The sequence below is a fragment of the Canis lupus genome, chromosome 1 (assembly GCF_003254725.2).
Source record: "Canis lupus dingo isolate Sandy chromosome 1, ASM325472v2, whole genome shotgun sequence".
NCBI lineage: Eukaryota > Metazoa > Chordata > Mammalia > Carnivora > Canidae > Canis > Canis lupus.
Window position 1 is genome coordinate 46874901 of NC_064243.1, and position 23039 is coordinate 46897939.

General features: G+C 41.4%; 2 protein-coding genes and 1 long non-coding RNA gene across 4 annotated transcripts in view; 1 reads left to right on the plus strand and 2 right to left on the minus strand.

The window, feature by feature from the left end:
- TMEM242 (transmembrane protein 242) overlaps window positions 1-22769 on the minus strand; it is a 30523-nt gene extending 7754 nt beyond the window's left edge. Inside the window, exons 1-3 of the mRNA XM_025422617.3 lie at window positions 22637-22769; window positions 21724-21824; window positions 15998-16135 (exon numbers count right to left, since the gene is read on the minus strand). Coding sequence (XP_025278402.1) covers window positions 15998-16135; window positions 21724-21824; window positions 22637-22724 — 327 coding nt within the window. The 5' untranslated portion in view covers window positions 22725-22769. The remainder of the gene's footprint in view (window positions 1-15997; window positions 16136-21723; window positions 21825-22636) is intronic.
- On the minus strand, window positions 277-1847 carry LDHAL6B (lactate dehydrogenase A like 6B). The gene has a single exon (XM_025422616.3). The coding sequence runs from the start codon at window positions 1845-1847 to the stop codon at window positions 720-722; it is 1128 nt and encodes a 375-aa protein (XP_025278401.3). The 3' UTR covers window positions 277-719.
- LOC112644354 (uncharacterized) lies at window positions 2124-3567 on the plus strand. Of its 2 annotated transcripts, XR_003126328.3 has the most exons (4): window positions 2124-2264; window positions 2361-2443; window positions 2549-2738; window positions 3553-3567. It is a non-coding gene; the product is annotated as an uncharacterized LOC112644354 (long non-coding RNA). The 2 variants fall into 2 exon arrangements; XR_007412843.1 differs by lacking the exon at window positions 3553-3567 and having other exon boundaries at window positions 2549-2842.
- Window positions 22770-23039: the final 270 nt, after the last annotated feature.

Sequence of the window (23039 nt, forward strand, 5' to 3'; positions counted from 1 at the left end):
CCTCTGGACTGTCAGGACTCTTTCTAAAAGGTGTATATTTTACTGCATTGAATACTTTATAAGTGCTACCAACCAGCTCACTCCTATTTTTATATTTTAACTTAATGATCCTGCTTCACTGGCATCCATACATGAACATGTGTGTGCATGTGCCCCTCTGTCCCTGACAAACAGGACCTACTCTTGGCTCCCATTTTATAATACCTTTCTTAAGGTATTACAGCTGATAGACTGTCATAGGGGAATGAAGACAGCTGATGGCTACATTACAGAAAATACTTCTGCATTTACATTTATTTTTACATTGTAGAGAAAGTTAGGTCTTAAAAACACATATAAGTGAACATAGTAGGCATAAGCCAGCCAGAATGAAAGAACATATATACTTGATGAAAATTATTTCTGTAACACAATAAACTCCTATATCCTATAATCTTTTGGACCAAATAGCAACCAGAAACACACACACAGCAAGTACTGGTACATCAGTGATACAAAAACAACTCCTTTGATGCAATCACTTAGGAATTGTGGGGAAAAAAATTATCCTGACATCTGGATGTTAAATAAAAAAGCTGGGGGGACTAAATAAACCAGTAACTCTACTTCCTTCCCTGTTTTTAAATTCTAAAACATAAAGTTTATAAAAAATATTTGACATATACAACCCTACAACTACTATCTCATCAATAACTTCAGAAAGGTAGTTTCAAACAACTTTATAGGTTGAGCTCCTTCTGAATTTCCCAAAGTGTTTTTGCACTCTTCTTCAGACGAGCCTGTTCTTCAGGGGTCAGCTTTATCTTTATGAGGTCGGCAATACCATTCTCTCCCAAGACACATGGAACACTGAGGAATACTTCTTCGTTTATTTCATAGAGACCCTTAATTATGGTAGAAACTGGATGCACTCTTCTAAGATTCTTCAAAATACTTTCTGTTAAATCAGCTACAGATAGGCCAATGGCCCAAGAAGTATAACCTTTCATTTTGATAATCTCATAGGCACTAGCAATCACATCTTTGTGGACATTTTTCCACTGCTCAGGATCTTTTTCAGTTCCTATATCTGAGTTCAGATCCTTCAGAGGGACCCCAGCGATGTTCACTCCACTCCACACAGGAACACTGGTGTCTCCATGCTCTCCAAGGACCCATCCGTGACAACTGTCAGAGTGGATACCAAGCTTCTGCCCAATCAAGAAACGAAAGCGGGCAGTGTCCAGATTACAACCACTTCCAATAATACGGTTCTGGGGAAATTCACTCAACTTCCAGGCCACGTAAGTTAATACATCCACCGGGTTGGAAACAACAATCAGCTTGCAGTGAGGGCTATACTGGACAATATTGGAGATAATTAACTTAAAGATGGCCACATTTCGCTGGACTAAATTAAGGCGTGTCTCCCCTTTTTCCTGGCGTGCGCCTGCTGTGATGACCACGAGGCTGGAGTTGGCAGTGACAAGGTAATCTCTGCTGGACACAATAGTCGGCATTTTCACAAAAGGGCTGCCATGCTGAAGATCCATCATCTCGGCCTTCAGTTTGTCCTCGTTCACATCCACAAGGGCAAGTTCATCGGTCAAGCCCCTTAACAGGATGCTGATAGCACAGGCCATGCCAACCGATCCGGTTCCTATAATTGAGACCTTGTTGTGATGAACGACCTCCTCGGAAGTGAGATTCTTGAGAAGCTCGCCCCGGACCGTTGCCATGTTGGACGCGGGGACCACGGCCCAGGCGCCCGCGGGGGAGAGGCCGGCCGGCCGCTGGGGACACAGGCGGTTCACCCTCGCGGCGCCCGCTCTCCGGCTGCCCCGCAGGGCTCTCACAACCCAGCTCATGGCCACTCGCAGGAGAGGTGGCGGAAGAGAAAGGAGGGAAGGGGCGGACCGGCTTCGAGGCGCGAGGGCGGCGGGCGGCCGGTGAGGCGGTTAGACACCCACTTCACCCCTGGGGCGGCTGCGCGCGCCACCTCCCGCCGTCCACTACTGCGGCTGCGCGAGCCCGGGGCTCAGGGAAGACCCCGCGGGCAGCGGCGGCTGCACAAGCTCACGGTGGGGCGCAAGTCTCCCCCCAAGTCTACTACTGCGGCTGCGCGAGCTCGTGGCCAGCGGAAGGGCCCCACCTCCCGCGGGCTACTACTGCGGCTGCGCAAGGCGGCCGGTCGCAGGGCCCCTCCAGGGCCTGCAGGGAGGTCCTAGCCGCGTCCACCCCGACTGGGGTGGGAAGAGGGCTCCTCTAGCAAATGAATTCTGAAGGTAAAGTTTTATAAACATGAATTCTCTGCAATTTTTAACATGTATAATGGGCCAACCCAGATCCCCGGGATTACTAATTTTCTATTTCTGCTACAGATGCCAAGTAAAAATAATCCCAACAAATACACATAAAAATAGAGTTAAATTTTCTGAACTGTTTCCCTGCCGGGGAAAATAAGGTACGTATGCCCCGGCTCCGGATGGCCACCTCCTCCGTTTCTCTGCATCTGTACAAGGGGGTTCCTGTTGTATGCTGTATGTCATTGAGGGCTCTCTTTGGAAAGGTTCCGCGGCGTGTACACCAGTCACCACCATGAGCCACAACTGGGGAAGTCCAGGCTGCCGGCGCCGGGGAAGAGGCCGACCGCGAGCTCACCCTACTGAACGCTCATCACGACACTCCCTCACTGCTCTCTCAGGCCAAAGAAAGCCTGTGATCCATAGTCCGGATTAAAAAGGACTTCTTGAGTAGAGGTGGGGAGACAGACTTCTGTTAAAATGAAGATCTATCTTAAATGGCAAATTTTGACCAACGCACAAATCTGATTAAAAAACAGTAAAAACAAATATTAGTACAACAGGGCATCAGTTTATCTTCCTTCCTCTGCATTTCTCTGGTCAGTCCTATGAACATCCTTGGAAGTTACTAAGGGGATAGCAGCTTTACATCTGATGAAATAGAAACCCAGTGAACTACAGAAGTCCAAGCAAAAACAATGGCACTTTCTCCCCACTTATAAATAGAATTCGGACTGTGTAATCATTCCTCAGAGTTCTCCTTTCCTTTTCACAGAGCAATATGCTCTTCCCAAAAAGGGCTCTTGGCACTCACAGCCCCCACCCAGGCAGAAAAACAAAAAGATTTCGGTTCAGAACACTGAATCTTGACAAAATGAGTATTTCATATTTAGGACTTAGAAAGCTATTCTCCTTTCTGCCACTGAAATGCAGACTAGGAAGAGAGCAACAATAAGCAAAGGAGTTGTTGAGGGGTGGAAAATGTGGCAGTTAGTGGGGCTCCTGTTTGCACTCCAGCAGGGTCCAGACACCCCTTTTAGAGAGTGTGGGGTCACAAGCTCCATGACACACAACAGTGGTGAGAGCACTGCACACATGAGTTCTCTTCACAGTGGTGGTCAGATTTATGGTAACCATTTGTCAAAAACTGGAGTTTTTAAAATGATTATTTTTATTTAATGGTGACTAACATCTTAGAGGGATCCCTTTAAAAGACCAACTTTTTTTTTTTTTTTTTAAAGACCAACTTTTGATCGTTTCTTCTATCCAGGTCATAACTGAAATGTTTTAACCTGATGCCTGTTCCCACCTTCTTCCTATGATGATTCCTTTGACCAGTCAAGTCATTTTCCAAGATAAGTGTTCTTGAGGATGAAATTCAAGCACATAAAGACTCTTAGCTAGATGACTTCTTTCTAAAGTAATTTTCTTTCTAGAGTTTGAACCTCTTCAGAAATAAAATCTCTGACAGCTGCCTCTTCAGTTTTTCCCCTTAGCCACAACTAAATCAATTTTGAGAAAATAACACTCTCCAAAATAAAAATACCTCAAACAAAGCAGCTTTTTATTTACAGTAAGTCTTGAGATAAGAAGGGAAGAACTAAGAAAGGCAGAGACACCCATGACCTCCAGAGTAGATTTAGGTCTAGTCAAAGACTTGGAAAGCCAAATAGAGTCAGACAGCTCCCTAATGACTTGCCCTAGGTGGCTCTTTATTCCTTTTGAATGGAAAACCTAACCTAACTCAAATTTTCTATTCAAAATACAGCATACTAAGATAACTGATGGCAGAATTATGCTTGATTACGTCCCTTAGCAGAGAGGAAGCAGGAAATGAAGATGACCAGTAAGTCTCTGGACCAGGAATGGTTGCAACAGAGTCGTTCTATTCCTTCTGCCTAGACTCTCACTCCCAGCTCCCTTGCCCGTTTTTCCATCTAGAAGTCAAACATTCCATCCTCTCAGTCTTCTACAATCCCCCAAGCAGAAGTGACTTTTAAAAATCTTATGCCACCAGTGTCTTTGTACCTCTCCATTGTAGGATTTATCACAATTAAATGTAATTACTTATGAATTTGTCACTCCAGAGATAATCTTTTATTGACAGCATATCACTACCCTCTAGAACAGAGCTTGGTAAGTGAATTCAGTAAATATTCATGGTAGAAAAGAGTGAATATAGAACCCAGTGAAGTAAGGCTAGCTGAAAGGTGAGAGAAACAGGAAAGCACAACTAGAGAATCCACCTGGTGCCAGAGTTCTAAATTAAGGGGCAGGTAAAATGTGTAGGTGTCTTTTTAGGGTTTCTTAGCAAGGCTGATATACAAGTTTCAGATAAAGCTATGGATAAGTTAAAAGATTGCTTAACTGTTTTCAAAGCCAGAGTCAATACGTACCAAATCAGAACATACAAAAAGAAAGAAATTCTACAGTGCTAGAAATGCAGTAAAACAAATATGTACTGGTAGAATATTTTCATCCTTTAAAAAAAGTTTTGTTCTTTGGAGAGATTTTAAAAAATAAAAGGGCACAAAACCCTTGATAGGAAAAGAAAAAAAAAAAAAAGAGAAGCTGCAATGAAAGCAGTATTAATATTATAAGCTATAAACTCACCAGCAAGTAGAGCATATTATATAAACATCATTATTTTAAAAGTCTTGTGATTTAAAAATCATAAAATGCAAATTGTAGTTTTAGAACAAATTAGTGGGCTGTGATTCTATTGCTTATATACTAAAATCTATATAACTTTGTAATCCGTATGTGGGAGGTCTTTACAAATACCAGCACCTTAAAGCATTTTCTTTTGTCGGTGACACTGGCAATGCTGGGCGGGGACAGGAGTAGGGACATGAAGCTTTGTCTCCTGATAGAACAAAGGCAGACTGTCAATTCAGAACAACACTGTGATCAACTTCTATTTATGGTATTCAAATATCGTAACAGGAATCAGCAAGTTCATATAATAAAGTACCTAAATCTCTTTTGTTCCTTAAATGCACATAATTTTTGATGCCCTTAAAAGAGCCACATGTATTAATCACTCAAAAGGAAATATTTTAGTGTAGCACAAAACATGAAACAAAGAAAGTTAAATTCACTGGTGTGTGTTTAAACATCCCAAATCATAGCCAAAAACTGACAAAGCTTAATTTTATGGAGATAGGCTCTATAAAGGTGTGGCTTTATTAATTTACAACAATTATCCTCTGTGGTTGGATTAATAGAAATTATACTGTAGTCCTTGATAACAGTTCTATTCATCCAAAAAAAATAAAAATGACATGAAGGGTATTTTTGTATATGGAAGTTACCTTCAATTTAGGTAAAAACCTAAATTTATCTCAAAAAAGCTTAAGTTACCTTTACAGCCTCAAAACTGCCAGAAGAGATTAACTCCCTGTCGTAATGGTTAAAGATTAGTTTGCCTCAAGACTCCATCTAGGCAAAGAACAGAGCCAGCAGCAGGAAAGGTAGGAAGAGGAATGAGTGCTCAGAGGAGATGAGCAAGGACAAGGCTCAGAGACTAGGAGAACATGGACTTTCAGCATGGCTAGAACTCTTGAGTGCAACACAAAGAAACAGCCAGACTCTCAACCACAGCACTATGGACATGTGCGCTCGATCACTCTTGGTGGGGCCTGTCCAGTGTACAGGATGTTGAGCTGCATACCTGGCCTCTATCCACTAGATGCCAGTAGCATCCCCACAGTTAGGACAACCAAAAATGTCTGTGGATGTTGCCACTGGGGGGAGGGGCAGTCAGAATTGCTCCCATTAAGAACCAGTGGGTTAAAGAATAAGTAAGGGATAAGAGAGGGACCAAACCATTTCAAGGAACTTGGATTTTATTCTCAAGGGAAGAGTGAGCCATTGAAATGGCAGAAAGAGTATGATCAGATTTCATCCAACAGGTGTTTATTGGATACATCCTCTGCGCCAAGCACTGTTACAGGTGCTAAGAATATGACAATGAACAAGACAAATGAAGTCTCTATTAAAATTTACATTCTTTTTGTAAGGACAGATAAAACAAGAAAATGGTCACTATAACTTCATTTTGCAATTGTGCTGTGAAGAGAAGAAAACAGGATACTGTCAGAGAGGAACTGAGTGGTGGGAGTAAAGAGGCTACTTTATTTTACACCAGATGGTCTGGGGAAGCTACTCTGAAGAGATGATATAAGATCCGGCTGAAACTCTAAATGCCAACACAGAGCCTTCCTGGGGAAGGAAGGAGTCTCCTGGAAAAGCTGGAGGAAAAGCCCTGAGGAGGGAGGCCAGTGTGCTGTGGGGGGGGGGGGGCGGGGGGGGCGGAGGTGAAGTGGGAGGGCAGACTGTGTGGTGCCAAGAGGAGGTCGGCGAGGCCAGTGGGGCTACATCCCACGAGACTTCTTCACTGGGAGCCACTGAAGAGTTTCTCACAGAGTGACATGACTTGCCTTACACTTTACGAATATCTCCAGCTGCTCAGTGGAGGAAAAGTTCAGGGGAAGGAAAGGAGAGGCCAGGAAGCTTTCAATATGCTAGGCCAGAGGTGAATGTAGGTGGAGCGAGACGAAAGGAGTCAGGCTGTGTTTAGCCGCACAGCCACCGAGCAGGACTTGACCATGGATGACATGAAGGGAATGAAGGGAAAGGAGAGAACCCAAGATGAGTCTCTGATGGGGTTTGGCTGGAATGGCTAGGGGGATGGGAGTGATCCTGGCTGGAAGTGGGAAAGTCAAAGGGAGTAGCAAGCTGGGAGGACAGGGGTGAGGATGCTTAGTCTGGTTAAGACACAGGTTGTTGATGTGCCTCTGAGACACATAACTGATGATGTATAACATGGAGCTGCGGGGTCAATCCAACATCAGATTGTGCAGACTGTTTTAAAATGCTAAGGACTAGCTATGGGACTGAGGGACCGAGCACAGAAGTGGAACATAAGAGTGCAAATACGAAGCCACTGGAAATTCCCATGTTTAGAGTTCGGCCAGCGAGGAGCCGCCAGCAAAGATGTGCAAAAATGGCCAGGGAGGCTGAAGGTGTCTCAGAGGCCAACAGCCAGTGTTTTATGGAGGAGAGAATGTTCAACTGTCAAATGTTGAGAGGTTAAGTCACAGGGTGATGAAGACCTGTGTGTGCCAGCAAGACAGACACTGGGGACCCTGACCAGCAGTTTCCCCCACAGCCAGGAAAGAAGCTGTACTGAGGAGAAAGGGGAGGAGGGGCAGGTGGTGACCATGATAGCACCTTTAGGAAGTCTTTGCCAGGGAAGGGAAGCAGAGGAATGAGCTGAAAGCTTTGGGAGAAAGATGAGTACCCTCAAGACAATCTATAGAGGCGGGGGAAACTTGAACAGTGTGCACGCTGCAGTAGAGGGAAAACTGACAATCAGCAACAGCTGAGGTGATTCTGGGAGCAAGGTCCTTTGGCAGATGGCGCCAGTGGCCTCTGGTAGCAGCAGGGACACCTCACCCATGGTGACATGAAGAGAGGCAGAGTGAGTGGTACAGATGCAGGCAGAAGTCTGGGGAAGATGAAGGCCAGAGCCCTCTTGCAAAGTGTGGATCAGGGACTATGGAGAGGCCAGGCGGGAGGCAGAGAGAACAGGTTACTTGTGACCATCTTGGGGCAGGGAGACACCTCCAACTACAGTGGCTGTGGGGGTGTGCAAAAAGCAAGACTCAGTGAGTGATTAGATAGAGGGGTAGGAAAGAGTGCGGCCATGGACAGAATCAGCTCTTCTCTCTGGGCAGCTCTGTGGATGATGCTACCGTTCACCGTGAGTGATCCAGGAGTAGGATGCAGGGTGGGGATGGGGTAGGGGTCAGTATGTATCAGTTCAGGTGGGAATGCACATGATGCCTACTGGTCATCCAAGAATCCGTGTCCAGGCAAGTGGGTCTGTGAGCAAAGAGCTCAGAGATTAACTACAAACACAGACCTAGCAGCCTTCTGCATGTGGATGGAGCCACCAGAGTGGATGGACCCTGTAAAAAAGAAAATTTAAGGGCAAGGCAAGGAACCTGGCATAAAATTTATAAAATAAGGCAGCAGCATTTTAGAAGTAAATGGGATAGTAGGAAGGAAAAAATAACTTGGAGGATTGAGAAAACTTAACAAAAAGAATAAAGAACTATAAAGGTTGAGACTCCAAAAGCACAAGAGGCAAATAATAACTGATAAATCTGAGTCATCAAAAAGTGAAATTATGTTCAGTATGGTCTACGTTGTGGATACACAGCACATTAAAAAAATTTTCTTCTTAAAATGGTTAGAAATTATTTCAGTCAGGAAAATTCAATTTAAGAGACCACTTCATTATCTGCTATACTGGTAAATTAATAATGATATATATATCAACATATACATGTAAATTTTTTTAATAGATTCTTAAATATTTCTAAGTGACCAACCGATAATAGGTACCCTTTACAACCAAGCTTAGGGGGAAGTGTATGCTATCAGGTCTTCACTCCACAATGCTTTATTTAGAGAGATCTGCTCCTGTGAGTCCAATTTTCTAATGCTCGGTTTAAGAAATAAGGACAAAGAAAAAGAAAATCCAAATGAAATCAAGGATACTTTTCCTCCAGTGGAATAAGGCTGGGAACATTCCTGAGGTGATTAAGCCTAATTTCTATCAGGCTTTGTAACAAGAAGGCTTTCATGGCAGAGCTTATCTTTTCTAGTAATTGTTGCACATTCCCACTTTATAAAATGCTTGGGGCCCTATTTTACTTATAAAAGGGAACTGGTGAGTTTTTAGAAGAGGTATTTTGGCAATATGCCAAAAAAGCTGATTTTTTTTTTTTCCTGCCACCTTGGCTTAGGCAAAAACAAAAAACAAAAAAACCCCAGAAAACAAAATACGACATTGGTCATTATCTCCCATTTTAAACTGAGCAAGTGCTTGTGATTTGGTCTTTCTGTCACCAAATTGCTCTTCCACATTACATCGAGTGCCTCTTACCACCGGATGCCAAGCCCATTAGAGCTGCAATGAATGGGAAATAAGGGTTATAGAGATGTTCTTGTCACCTCAGACCTAAATTTAAGTGATGCACAGTGCCACTTCCAATTAATTTAAAAATGATTCCAGGAATATATTCCTCAATGCTTACGCTACCTGAAGGCCCTAAGCTTGACAGAATGATCTGTGCAAGATCACGATGACTCTGTGTGCTGGGTATTCTAGTAAGTACCATCAGAAAGTGGAATCGAGGCGGGGTCTGGTAATCAGAGTAAGGAACTCAAGTTTGCTTCCTGAAGACAGAAGCTGGTAGGGATCTTTGGAAGCTCTCAAATTAGATTAGGCAAGGATGCAGAAGGGACATCATTTAAGTCACTTTTCAGACTTCCCCTGCAAATCCCTCAGAAGTGGCTACCATTACACAATTTGCCAGGAAGCGGATTTGTTTTTAACCTTTGGCTGAAACCAAAGAAAAGTACAAAGCATACAGTCTATTTGCTTCTTAGATATCTTAGAAGTTAAAAACTTCTAAGTTTTTCATAGTTTTATTTACTTTTGTGGCTCTATCATTCACCTACAATGTTGCTTCCTTTAAGACAAATAACTTAAAAATGGTGTAGGAATAAATGTATTTGATACAAGATCTACCAGATGTTGAAATCAGCAAAAAGTCAAAAGAAAAAGATTTTACTCTAATTAGCAAAAGCCCATGTAGCTGGTCATAAGATCATTAAGAAAGGAACATAAACATTAACATAAAAAGTATACTTTAGCAGCAGCTATCAAAAAGGGCTGGAGGGATCCCTGGGTGGCGCAGCGGTTTGGCGCCTGCCTTTGGCCCAGGGCGCGATCCTGGAGACCCGGGATCGAATCCCACATCGGGCTCCAGGTGCATGGAGCCTGCTTCTCCCTCTGCCTGTCTCTCTCTCCCTCTCTCTGTGACTATCATAAATAAATAAAAAAATTAAAAAAAAAAAAAAGGGCTGGAGAAAATAAATTTTATTAGAATGAATCCAGTATTATCCTAGAGGAAAGACATAATGTTACTTCTCTGAAAGGATATTTTGTAGAAGAGGAGAGATAAATGCCAATTTTGGGAGTATTTAAGGCCTGTTTGTTTTTACATGCTTTACCTTCTGTTTTTCAGGAAAAGGAAGCCTGGGCTCTTGGGAAAGCAACAACCTCTATCAGCAGATCGGGTGGCAACATGGGCTGGAGAGATGAGTAAGACTTCAATCACAGATTATTTGCATAAAAGCCTTTATAGTAGCAGGGACTTCAGAGAGATGCGTAAAGGAAGAAAAAGATTATTTTCCATCTATCAGATTGGCAAACATTTCAAAGAGAAGCCACGAATGGCAAGGGTGCTAGGAAACCTGTATGTGCTGTCAGTATCTTCTAGATGTATAAACTTCATACTTAGTGATAGATATCAAAAACATTTTTTAAATGCCCTTGGATTCAACAATAACATCATCTGTCTTTAGGACAAATTTCCTGACCAAGAAAAGTACAAAAAGATGCATGCCTGCAGAGAGAGGTTCACTATGGTGTTTTAACAGTGAAAAATTACAATCTAAATGCTATTGGCAGGAGACTGATTAAGTAAATTATAATATAATGGAGTACCATGTAGCCATTAAAAGTGATGGAGATTTATATACTCCACTGTGCAAAGATGTTCTTGTGGCTATTCAGTGAAAAAAGGTTCCAGAATAGAACAGTAAAACAACATTTAGATACAATTATATGAATATGCTTACAGAAAGTCTGAAGGGATGTTCTTATTGTAACAAATGATTACAACTCAGTGAGATTTCTGGTGATTTTTGTCTCCTTTTTTGTACTTTTCTACTTTAACACTGAGTACATAATTTACAAAAAAATCACAAAGCTATCTTTGTTTTAAAAAAGACAGGTCCTAAACATGTTTTTCTTTAAAAACAAGCAGAATGTGTAAATAAAGGCAAACATCTCTTATTCCTTGGTAAAAAACTAAACTAAAAATGCCCTTTATTTATAAGTTACTTTTTACATTTAAGTCTCTGGACAATTTAAAGTATTTCACAATAACTAAAAAATGTTTTGATTCATAGTTTTATTTACTATAAATAAGGTTTAGTTCCTGTGAGGTTTTAGTTCCTGTGAGGGCAACAATTATAAATTATGCCAATTCTAACTACACCAGGTATCATGAATGTATTATTAAGTACAAGGCACAGTAAATGTAAGCTATGGTGATTCTGACCAGTACTCTGAGACAGCCTCACCTCCAACAAATGTTGAACAAGATGAGTTCACAGGCATAAAAAGCCCTAATGCTCCCAGTCATATCAATCAGGAATTATTTATATATCCAGTATCTTTCCTTCTAAGGGGAGAAAAAAAAGACGTAATAGTCTAACCATAAATGCACTCACTCTTTTCAGAAATCCTTTCAAGTATCAATACTTAATATAAATATGAAAAGGTACAAAAATTAAGTCTTTGTGCTTGAGTGACATAATTATAAGTGGCAGGGTTTTTTTTCCCCAGAGATTGTTTATTTGAGAGAGGAGAGAGAGTGCATAAGCAAGGAGAGGAACAGAGGGAGAGGGAGAAACAGACTCCCTAATGAGCAGGGAGCCTGATGTGGGATCATGACCTGAGTGCAAGGCAGATGCTTAACAGACTGAGCCACCCAGGTACCCTGCTTTTTCTTTTGATAATTGGGGAATTACTAGTTGGTATCTCTAGAGATCCTTATTTACTCACTGACAAGCATTTATCTCAACTATTCTAAACTGAAAATACCTGCTCCTAATAGAAATGATCTAATCATACTGTCATAGTGTGAACCTGGCTTGAACATGGCAGTCTCCTAGGATCATTTGGGGATCATCAGCTGCAGTAGGGGACCACAGGCCCATCATAAATGCTCATTCTTTTCACAATTAAGTTACTGTTATAAAGTTAATGCCATCTCAGCCATAATCAGATGATAAAATACTATAAGTCAAAGTAATTGATGAATCCATACTAAGGAATCAGGCCTTGCTTGCTGGCCCACAACACTGCTCAGCAGGCGGGAAAGGGTGAGACAATCCGAGGATGAATTTGGATTGGTTCCTATACGAAGGCAGGGAGGCTCCCACCTTAAATCCTGGGTATGCCTACTGGCTTCAGTCAGCTTACCAGATAGCCTCTACTAGCTCTCCTTTTGTGGAATCTCTAAATGATAGACTATTGGTAAAATATAAACTTATATCTGATATATTATACATGTTCTATGTGAATGAAATTCCATAATAACTATGAATAAACAAAGCATAAATTCAAAATATTTTTAAGGAACTGAATAGCTTAGCTTCAAGCATTTCAGCATGCCCTCGGTTAGCCAGCAGATGTAGCTGTGAATTAAAATAAGGAATGTGAACTGAGCTCTTTCAGCCAGTAGATGGAACCCTGCTTTTTTTTTGAACTAGGTTTATCTTGATTTAATACAATTCAAGGTTGCTACCAACAATTATTTGAACTGGGACTGATTTTGATTTACCTGAATTTACCTAGAATGATCATATCAATTATTTATTGAGTGCACAGATCTGGGCCATTTCTGTCCAGCATTTTCTAAGATTGTTTTCTTCAGTCATGGAAAGATAACTGAGGACTCCGAGCAACCTCATAATTATCCTCAAAACTCAATGCAGAACTGAGATATACCATATTGCTTTCCACAAGACTCACATTGGGTCATATAATAAGAGTTTGCTTACAGAGTCTTAAAACCAAAGCCTTTCCATAATAACAGTCTACTGGGGAGCCCTGTCTTGGCACAGTGCCTGGCTCAAGGTAGGCCCACATATATCTTCTGAATGAACAAATTAATAAACACCACTGCTTTTAAAAGGTATGCTCTTGAAAAACTATCAGTTGTTGATTTTTCTGCGAGACTTCTTAGATGTGGAGATCAAATTGATATTCCTAAGGACCTCCAGGTAGGGAGAGAGTATATTTGTATTCTCATGCTTTAGTTAAAGACATGAAGATATAAAAAGATTCCAAGTGTCCTTTTATTCAGTAGTGCAGATCAGAAAATAATCTTTCTTGCCGAACTATTTTATTTAGGCCATAATCCTCCTATTGGTGCCATAAAAAGAAGTTCACATTCTAAGAAACTAGAATAGCACCAGATAGCCCATAAAGCCCAAGTTCTTGAGCATAGAACTTAATCTAAATAACCTAATTTTGTTGGTCAATGAAAATTTGGATTGATTCATTATGACTCTTCTTATTCAAAGGCTATTTTTATGTTAAAATACCTTAAAACTGTATTACTCAGTTTATGACCTACATGACTAAGTTCTGGAAATACCACCTATCAATTCCATGAAGTCAATATAGAGTGCTAACAGACCACCATTTTTATAGAAACTAAAAGCTTAATAATCTTATTATTAAATATTTCATGCCCTCAATTATATTTCACATGTAGTCAAAGAAGTTTTGTGATCTTCTAGGCAGCTGTGCTTAATTTTTAGCATAAATTAAAAAAAAAATTTTTAGCATAAATTAATAAAAATAAAATCTAATACTATTTTTTTAAAAAGGTAGTATTACTGTTAAAGCAATACATATTAAAGAAACAAACAGAAAAGTAAAATAAAAAATTCACCCGCACACCCATAATTCATTCACATATTTCTACTGGACATATTTCCCCCCCAGTTTTTTCCACTTATTTTCAAATAACTGCTCTCATATTTTATATACAAATAAATCCTGCTTTACCATTATACTCTAAGCATTTTTCAACTGAAGATGAAGGCTAAAAGGAGGGCTTCTCTTTTATGAGGAAAGAATGGCTGGTCATAGCTGACTGATGTTAATTACAATGGTGGAAGTGAGGCCCATATTAAAGATACCCAGTAGGGACGCCTGGGTGGCTCAGCGGTTGAGCGTCTGCCTTTGGCTCAGCACGTGATCTTGGGATCTGAGATGGAGTCCCACATCAGGCTCCCTGCAATGAGCCTGCTTCTCTCTCTGCCTATGTCTGCCTCTCTCTAACTCTCATAAATAAATAAAATAAAATCTCAAAAAAATACTTAAAAAAAAAAGATACCCAGTAAAACCTGTCAAGTTATCAAGAATGTGTAGATCACATCATAATCAACATCAAATTTACAACATCCCTCATCTCATCCTAGCTCCTTCCAACTACTCCTTTATTTCCTACCTTAGCTAGGGGAGGTAACATTGGAAAAAAAATCTAGCTTCTAAAGACTGTCAGATTTGGATCCAAATCTTGACTCTGTCAATTACAAGCTGTGTGATTTTGGACAAGTGACCTAACCTCTCTGAATCCCAATTTCCACTATCTGCTTCATAGTTATTGTGAAGGTTAAATAGTCTGCTATGTCAAAAATGTCTGGTACAATGCCTGCAATGGAAGGACAGATTTTATACTGGTCAAAAGCAAAATTGAAGTAACAAAAAAATCATCACAAATCTTCAGTTACAAGTTTTCTAACTTTTCTAGGTAAACACAACTTTATCATTATAAACAATTACTAGCCAGCAGTTATGTCAAAAATAAAGGTTAATCAGACCAGGAGAAAAGCAACATTTGCCTATTAGTATATTTTGAGTGGAAAGTACAATAACTGCCTATGTTCAGTTATGATTAAACCCAATGTGAAAAACTCAGTAATGCCAATATTACTTATCACTCCCTCTCCCTTGCAATTTTCCCCTCTCTACTGAGTCAATCTCATCAGCACACTCACATGCTATTAATTCTCCCAACATAAAAACAAAAAACCAAACACCTCTCAATCTCACTCCCCTTCCAATGACCCCATCTCTTTCTTTCTCTGTAAAGCAGAGCTCAAAATGTATCTATACATATCATCCCTCTCCTCCCTTCTCTTTTGGATCCACTTCACCTAAGGCTTTACCCACCAAGACCTGCTACTTTGTTAACTTGGCGAACTACTGAGTCTCATCTGATAGGACTTAACCTTAGTATACACCCTCTTCACCTGGCGTCCAAGTCACCATTCTTCTGGTTCTCCCTGGTTTTCTCCTTTGGTAGGGAAATATCTTTGCTAATTTCCTCTGTATTTTCCAATCTCTCAACCTTGGGAGTGCCCAGAGCTCCTTCCTCAGACCTCTTTTCTCTCTACATTCAATGCCTTGATGAGCTCATCTGATCCCCTGTCTCTGAATACTATCCACATCCTGAAGAGCCTCAAATTTATATCTTTACTTTGTGCTGCTCCTCTGAATTCCAAACTTCTATAGCTAACTGCTTTCTTGACTCTCCACTTAGTTATCTAACAGATATTTCAAATTCACAGGCCCCAAACTGAGCTTTTGACATTGTCCCTGACCACCTGTTTCCTGGTCGCCATCCATCTTCTAGCTGCTCAGGCCAAAAGCCTTGGAGATCCCTGATGACGTTTTCTTCTCCCACCTCTCACATCCGACGTATAACAAGTCATTGTTGACTCTACCTTCAAAATACATCTAGAACCTCTTTTGTCAACGGCACCATTGCCACCTATTCCAAACTGCCAAACTACCTGTCACAAATAGCCTGGTCTACAGAACGTCCTACCAGTAGTTTAAAAAAAAGCCAAACATTCCCAACATATAGCTTTTTAGCTTAGAGTATAAATTATATATATACACACATACTCTTTTTGAAAATAAGGCATATTTAGACCACAGAAAGTAGAACATTCCAGATACCAATCACAGGATTGGAGTTACTTACACTGTGAACTCCTAAAGCCTTCCAGACAGCAAAGCTGATCACACCAACCCCACACCATGCATAAAGGGAGCCCCAACCCAAGGCTCGCAAGGCAAGGGAAGACCCACTCTCTGGTAAGGCAGCCGTGGCCATACTTCCCTGCAATGAAGACAGAAAGGAAAAATCATTATTAGTTTGGAAATTCATGACTGTATGAATTTTACCCTAATTTTGGGAAGCCAGACCAACCCGCTTTCAAATACCAGCTTTTCTATTTAATAAGTTCGAGACTTAAGTCACAAGTCACAAGTTCTCTGATTGATAGGTATTTGAGTAGGCAGGGCATTGCCAGGAGCTGTGCTAGGTACTAGAGACAAAAAGGGAAGTAGGGTAACTTCTTCCTAAAGATTTTAATCACCCCCATGGGAGGAGGAGGGGGAGTGGGGACCTGGGAGAGGGGGGAGGACACAGACACATAAAAGTTAATTATGATCTAAATGGGATGTGTAACAATAGAACCATACATATAGGGCACCATGGTCCCAGAGGATGATACCTAATCTATTGTTGTAATTAGAGGAAGCTTTAAGGAGGAGTTCTTCAAAGAAGTGAGCTAATCTAAGTCACTGCAAAGACTTTAAAATGTATACGCTAAATGCAGGGTATGTAGAAGAAACTCAGCTTAGGGTAGCTATTAATGAGAAACTAGAAAATAAACGATTCTCCTCTTGGGTTTCAAGGCGTCATAAAAAGTAAAAACCTATAACCATCATAACTAAACAACTTTCAGACTACCAGCATACAAACTTGACTGAAGAATAGGAATGCAATGCATGCTTCAAAAGGGAATAACCGCCCCATCACTGAAGGCACTGAGCTAGACTCTGTATTTGCTGACTTTAACACTTTTTTGTAATATACCTGAGACCTAACCAGATTTTCAAGAGATGTTTCTTTAGCTATTTTCTATGATAAAAACAAGTCTTATCCTCTTTTTCATGTTGTTGTAATTTCAGAGTGGTTCTCTAGATACCACAGATCTCACATAAATTCACTTACTTCTAACTGGCCTGAATTTTCATACAGAAGCAGTAACATTAACCAAGTATTGTTTTTTTTTTTTTTTAAAGATTTTATTTATTTATTCATGAGAGACACAGAGAGAGAGAGAGGCGGAGACACAGGCAGGGGGAGAAGCAGGCTCGACGTGGGACTCAATCCTGGGTCTCCAGGATCAGGCCCTGGGCTGAAGGTGGCGCTAAACCACTGAGCCACCAGGGCTGCCCAACCAAGTATTGTTAAACCGGGGTCAATTTAAGTGCCTACATTTTATTTTAGAAACTTAAGTTAAAAATTCCTTATTTCCTTGGGAAGGATAGAAATTATGTATGTATTATATACATACATGTGTTTTTAAACACCACCTTAGGTTACATTTTCCTCTCTTTATTCAATGAAGGACAAAGAAAAATGAATGTTCATTTGGCACTTACTATTGCCTTTCAACTCCCAGTTTTCTAGCGGGAGACTCAGCTTAAGATAATGCAGTCAAGGCTTTAAAGAAATGATGACCATTCTCCTGAAATAATAGAGCAGTGTAGGCAGTCTCCAACTAAAAGGTCATCATCTTAAAGTCCTGAGTTGCAATCTGAATCTGTATTAAAATGAACACCTAGATTCCTAGATTCCATAGATTCCAGGCTAGTGGACAGAAATCTTTTTTTTTTTTTTTTACAGAGAGGCAGAGACATAGGCAATAGGCAGAGGGAGAAGCAGGCTCCCTGTGGGGAGCCAGATGCAGGACTCAATCCCAGGAGCCTGGGATCATGCCCAGAGCTGAAGGCAGATGCTGAACCACTGAGCCACCCAACAAAAGTCTATTTAAAAAAAAAAAAGATTTTATTTATTTATTCATGAGAGACACAGAGACCGAGAGAGGCACAGAATACACAGAGGGAGATGCAGGCTCCATGCAGGGAGCCTGATGCAGGACTCGATCCCGGGTCTCCAGGATCACACCCTGGGCTGAAGGCAGCACTAAACCACTGAGCCACCCGGGCTGCCCCAGAAGTCTATTTTTTTTAAATTTACATTTAAAAAGGCTAAAAATAGAATAATTCTTTCTCCAAAAATAATCAAAGATGTTAAGAATGGCATGGTGAGCAAGTCATTTAATCCATGTATGCCTCAGTTAAATGGGGACATTAAAATAACAGTATCCCATAGGGTTGTGATAAGGCTTCAATGAACCCTAATCCTTACAGCAGCAGCTAGCACGTGGTAAGCATTCAAATGCTACATGTTATTATCACTATCAATGACAGAGAAAACTGCCAGGCAGTAACTATGAAGTATACTGCCTAAGTGGTATTCTTAAACTGGCACTTGCTCAGTGTAAATGCATTAACTGCTCCAGAACCTCTGAGCCTCTCTGAGTCTGGATCAATGGTAATGCCCTAATTCAAATATTTCCCCAGAGGGGAGGCAGAACTTTGCACAACACATTTAACCATCCAGAACAGTGGTTCTCAAACTTTCTGGCCTCAGGATCCATTTATACTTGGATCTCAAAAGAGTTCTGATTATGTGTGTTATACTTGTTAATATTTAATATATTAGAAATTAAAACTAAGAAATTCTTAATTTTTTTTTCTTTTTAAGATTTATTTATTCATAAAACACAGAGAGAGAGAGAGAAGCAGTGACGCAGACAGAGGGAGAAGCAGGCTCCCTGTGGGGAGTCCAATGGGAGACTCAATCCCAGGACCCCGGGGATCATGCCCTGGGCCAAAGGTAAGCGCCCAACTACTAGGCCACACAGGTGTCCCAAAATTCTTAAATTTTAAGTATTAATTCATTTAAAAATAAACCCAATATAGATTAATATAAACCTATTTTTATGAAAACAACTTTCTTACAAAACAAAAGAATTTAATTCAAGGAGGCAATGTTTTACATTTCGATTAATCTTTTAAAATGTTTGGCTTAACAAAGGACAGATGAATTTTCATAAATGCTTCTGTATTCAATCTGCTGCAATATGTTTTTTGGTTGAAGAACTTGAATAAAATCCAGCCTTACAGAGATCTGTGGTTGGAAAAAGGACAAGTATTTTAATAGCCTTCCTTCCTTGATGTTCTACCAAAACTTCCCAAAAAGCTGCATGCACTGTAGAATCTGAAGTCACACTGATGAGTTTTCTGTACTTTGCTACACTGAAATCCATTAGTCTATTTTGTATTTCGAATGGGCCTTTTATCCATGCATTATGATCATTCAGAAAATATTGATTTACCAAGTTATGCAGACCTTTCCAATGTTGACACCATTTATTAAATATTTAATATTTCACATCATAAATATTACCACCAATCTCCTCAGAAAAACCTTTAAGTACTGAGCAGTTATTAAGCTCACAATGACAGATACAAGTTTCCTAAGATCTAATTTTCACTTGCAAGCTCCAATTTTATCATTGGCAACAGAAACTGACAAGTACTTGCTTGAAGAGATGACATTGGGCTCATTTTGTTCATTTTGAAGAAAATGTCTGACAAATACCCACTTCTGAATAACTATAGTTTGTCAGTTGTTCTTTCAAATAAAAATGGTTATTACATGAAAAAAAAAAGCAGCTAGTTCAGCATGCAACTTAATCATAAATTGCTTATCCTGGAGAAAACCATCTTTCTTTGAAATAAATCAGAAGTGCTTTATGTGCAATTCCCATTTCTTCATGTAGAATATTAAAGAGGGATATTCAAAGGTTAATATTTAATAAAATTAATAATTTTACTGCTATAACAAAGATATTCTTATGCCGTGAGGTTTTGTTTTGTTTTTTTTTTTTTAACTGTAGATGCGGGCACCTGGGTGGCTTAGTGGTTGAGCACCTGCCTTCGGCTCAGGGCGTGATCCCAGGATCCTGGGATCGAGTCCCACATTGGGCTCCTTGCATGGAGCCTGCTTCTCTCTCTGTCTCTCTCATGAATAAATAAAATCTTTAAAAAATAAAAAGAATAAATTGCCGATGCATGGTAATGAAGAACACAATGCCTGCTAGTAGTTTGGTGCCACTACTGTAATTACACCAAGGCACCAACAGTTTTACTCCTACATGCTTCTCTACCATTAGCACAAATGTCTTGGTATTATGAAAAGTTTGGACCTTATAGACCCCCCCCCCAGGAGTTTCCTAGGATCCCTAGGGTTCTATGGACCACAGATTGAAAACCACCATGTTTGATGGGGCATATGTGATAATCAAATCACAGAACCACAAAATAGAATATTAAATTGTAAATGTGGGTATGTGTTTTTTTTCCTGAGAATCCCTAGCTTTCATCAGATTTTCAGAAAGGTCTATGACCCAAAGGTTAACATGGTAATGTAAGCTTAGAAATCAATGCAAATTGTTAAAGCATCACTATCAGTTAGGCTTTACTGATTTCTGCTACAAGATATATTTCTGCACTGAAAATATTCTATAATACAGGGGGAAAATGACCACAAGTTTCACCACAGTGATTTGGGTAGCTCCATTTAAGCCCTTAGTAATCAGATGGGGACCAAAAGCACTTTTAAATGTGGTCTTTTTCCTTTACAGTATTTACAATGCTTAAGTATGATATCAGATTATTAAAAATACCAGTAGAATGGGAACTCGACTGGTTTATATTTCGATGTTCTTCAAACATCGAATTGTAATTTTATAGTTAATTGTGTAAATATTTGTTTGATATCTTATCTCTTGCACCAGATGCTAGCTTCCTGAAGGGCAGATGTTTTGTTCATTTTTATATCTCTTGGACTTGGCTAGCACAGTGCCTGACACATAAAAGATCCCAAGTTAACATTTGTTGAAGCAATGAAATGATGGATAAGTAAGTCATGTGGGATGGAGAGGGCAGAGACAGGACAACACATGCAAAAAAAGTAACTACAAGTCAATGAGAAGAAAAATACTCATCAACTGGGGATATGACCACATGAGTGATTACTCAATCTTGCTCATGGAGTAAGAATTTTCTGGCATAAGTAGATTATGGTCATTCAACCCAAACTGAGCACTTATGTGTCAGGCACCTTTCTGGGGAGTGGAGCCACAGTAGCACACAAGCATGTGTAATCTCTGGGTTCCAGGGGCTGACCCACGTTTTTCATTAATATAAGATGCACTTTACTTCAACAATTTAATATTTTTGAAATAGAAATGCCTCTGGTGGGGTGCCTGGCTGGTTCTGTGAGTAGAGCATGAAAACTCTTGATCGTGAGGTTGTGTCTTCAAGCCCCATACTGGGTACAGAGCTTACTGAAATAAATAAATAAATAAATAAATAAATAAATAAATAAATAAATAAATAAGAAATGCCTCTGGCAATTAGTTTTGTGTCAAGAATTTAACTGGCATCATTTTTTTTTTACGGTACATAAACTATTGGGCCCTCTTATAACTAATAGGGAATTACCCAGCTTTAGATTTAGTCATGTTGTGAATAGGAAATGTACTGGATGAGCTTTCAAAGTCTTGTTCTGCTAAAATTTAAGAAAGCACATAATTAAAGACTTCTTTCTAAATGAAAATAAAGAATTGATTAATTTATATGCTTCCTGAATCTATGAGGTGGATATAGGCTTACTTCTTAAAACCATATGAAAGGCCACCAACGTTTTCTTTACTTCTATGCACAACAGCTAATTATCTGTAAACAGTAACTGTGCTAGGAATGGCTTTCCGAGTCACAAACCTTATTGAACCATTCAGGGCTTTTCTTTTTAGCCAATGACAATGTTGTAACAAATCCAGCTAGCATTCCTGCGGCAGCCACAGTTCCAAGGAAAACTCCACCTGCCAAAAGGTTTTTTTTTCGGGGGGGGGGGGGGAGAAGGGGGAGGGTGGAGGGCGTGGAGGGTGAGGAGAGAGATTAAAGAAAAAAAAAAACACACCTTAAGTTAAAAAGACGTACCCAGGTAAGTTCAGACACTATTTAGATTTTAAGGGGATCCCTGGGTGGCGCAGCGGTTTAGCACCTGCCTGCAGCCCAGGGCGTGGTCCTGGGGTCCCGGGATCGGGATCAAGTCCCACACTGGGCTCCCTGCGTGGAGCCTGCTTCTCCCTCAGCCTCTCTCTGTCTCCCATGAATAAATAAAATCTTAAAAAAAATTAGATTTTAAGTCACTTTTGAAATTTGAGAAGCGATAGCTAGGCAGCTCTTGCCAAAAGTAACCTCATGGCCTCTAGTTCTGCGGGGTCGTTCCCGGGCGCTGAGAACGGGCGCAGGGTCCCTTCCCCGCCCTTCTTCCCCTTCTCCGGGGGCGGGGTGGGGGGTGGGGGGTGAGGGGCAGGGGCTTGAAGTCTCTCCCGGGGAGGAAAACCAGATAGTGCGACCTAGAAAGGGGGACGGCACGAGAGAAACTAGAGGGGATGGTGGGAAGGTAGCGCACGGGACGCCTCGCGGGACCAGCCACCCGGCCCAGGGGAGGTTCCACCGCGCACGACCCCGGACAGGCCGGTCCCCTCCAGGTAAACTCGGGGGGGGGGGGGGGGGGAGAGGGGGCGGGGCCAGGAAGGTCTCCCAGGGCCAGGTGGGTGGGAACGGCGGCTCCAGCGCGGGCCCCGGGACAGTCGCTCCGACTCCAGCACCCCTCACCACACCACACCTTTCACCAGGAAAAGTCGATCGTCTGCGGACCCCGGAGGCTCGAGGCTCGAGGACGGCTGCCCGGACCCAGCACCTGCCGTGTCCATGTTTAGGGACCTCCACGACCGCGTCCCACGCCCACTAGGGTCCGGGGGAGGCAGGCGCGAGGCGGAGGAGAAAGGTTCCGCTACCACCTCTCCCGGTGCGTCCTGAATACTGGTCCGGAACGCCCGCCGACCCCTGACCCTCTCTCTCCTCCTCGCGGTGCGCCCACCCCAGCCCCGGGGGCGGTGTCCTCGCAGGTTGGGTCGTCGGCTGCCCGGCGGGGCTGACCGCGGCGGCCAGCGCGGCGTCCCTCTGGCACGCACAGTGCTCCGCTCGGACTCTAGGAGGCAGCGAGCGGTCGCGAAGGCGCCGCGGCC

Coding starts and splice junctions, on each gene's coding strand:
- LDHAL6B (XM_025422616.3), bottom strand. CDS start 1,847: ATGAGCTGGGTTGTGAGAGCCCTGCGGGGCAGCCGGAGAGCGGGCGCC.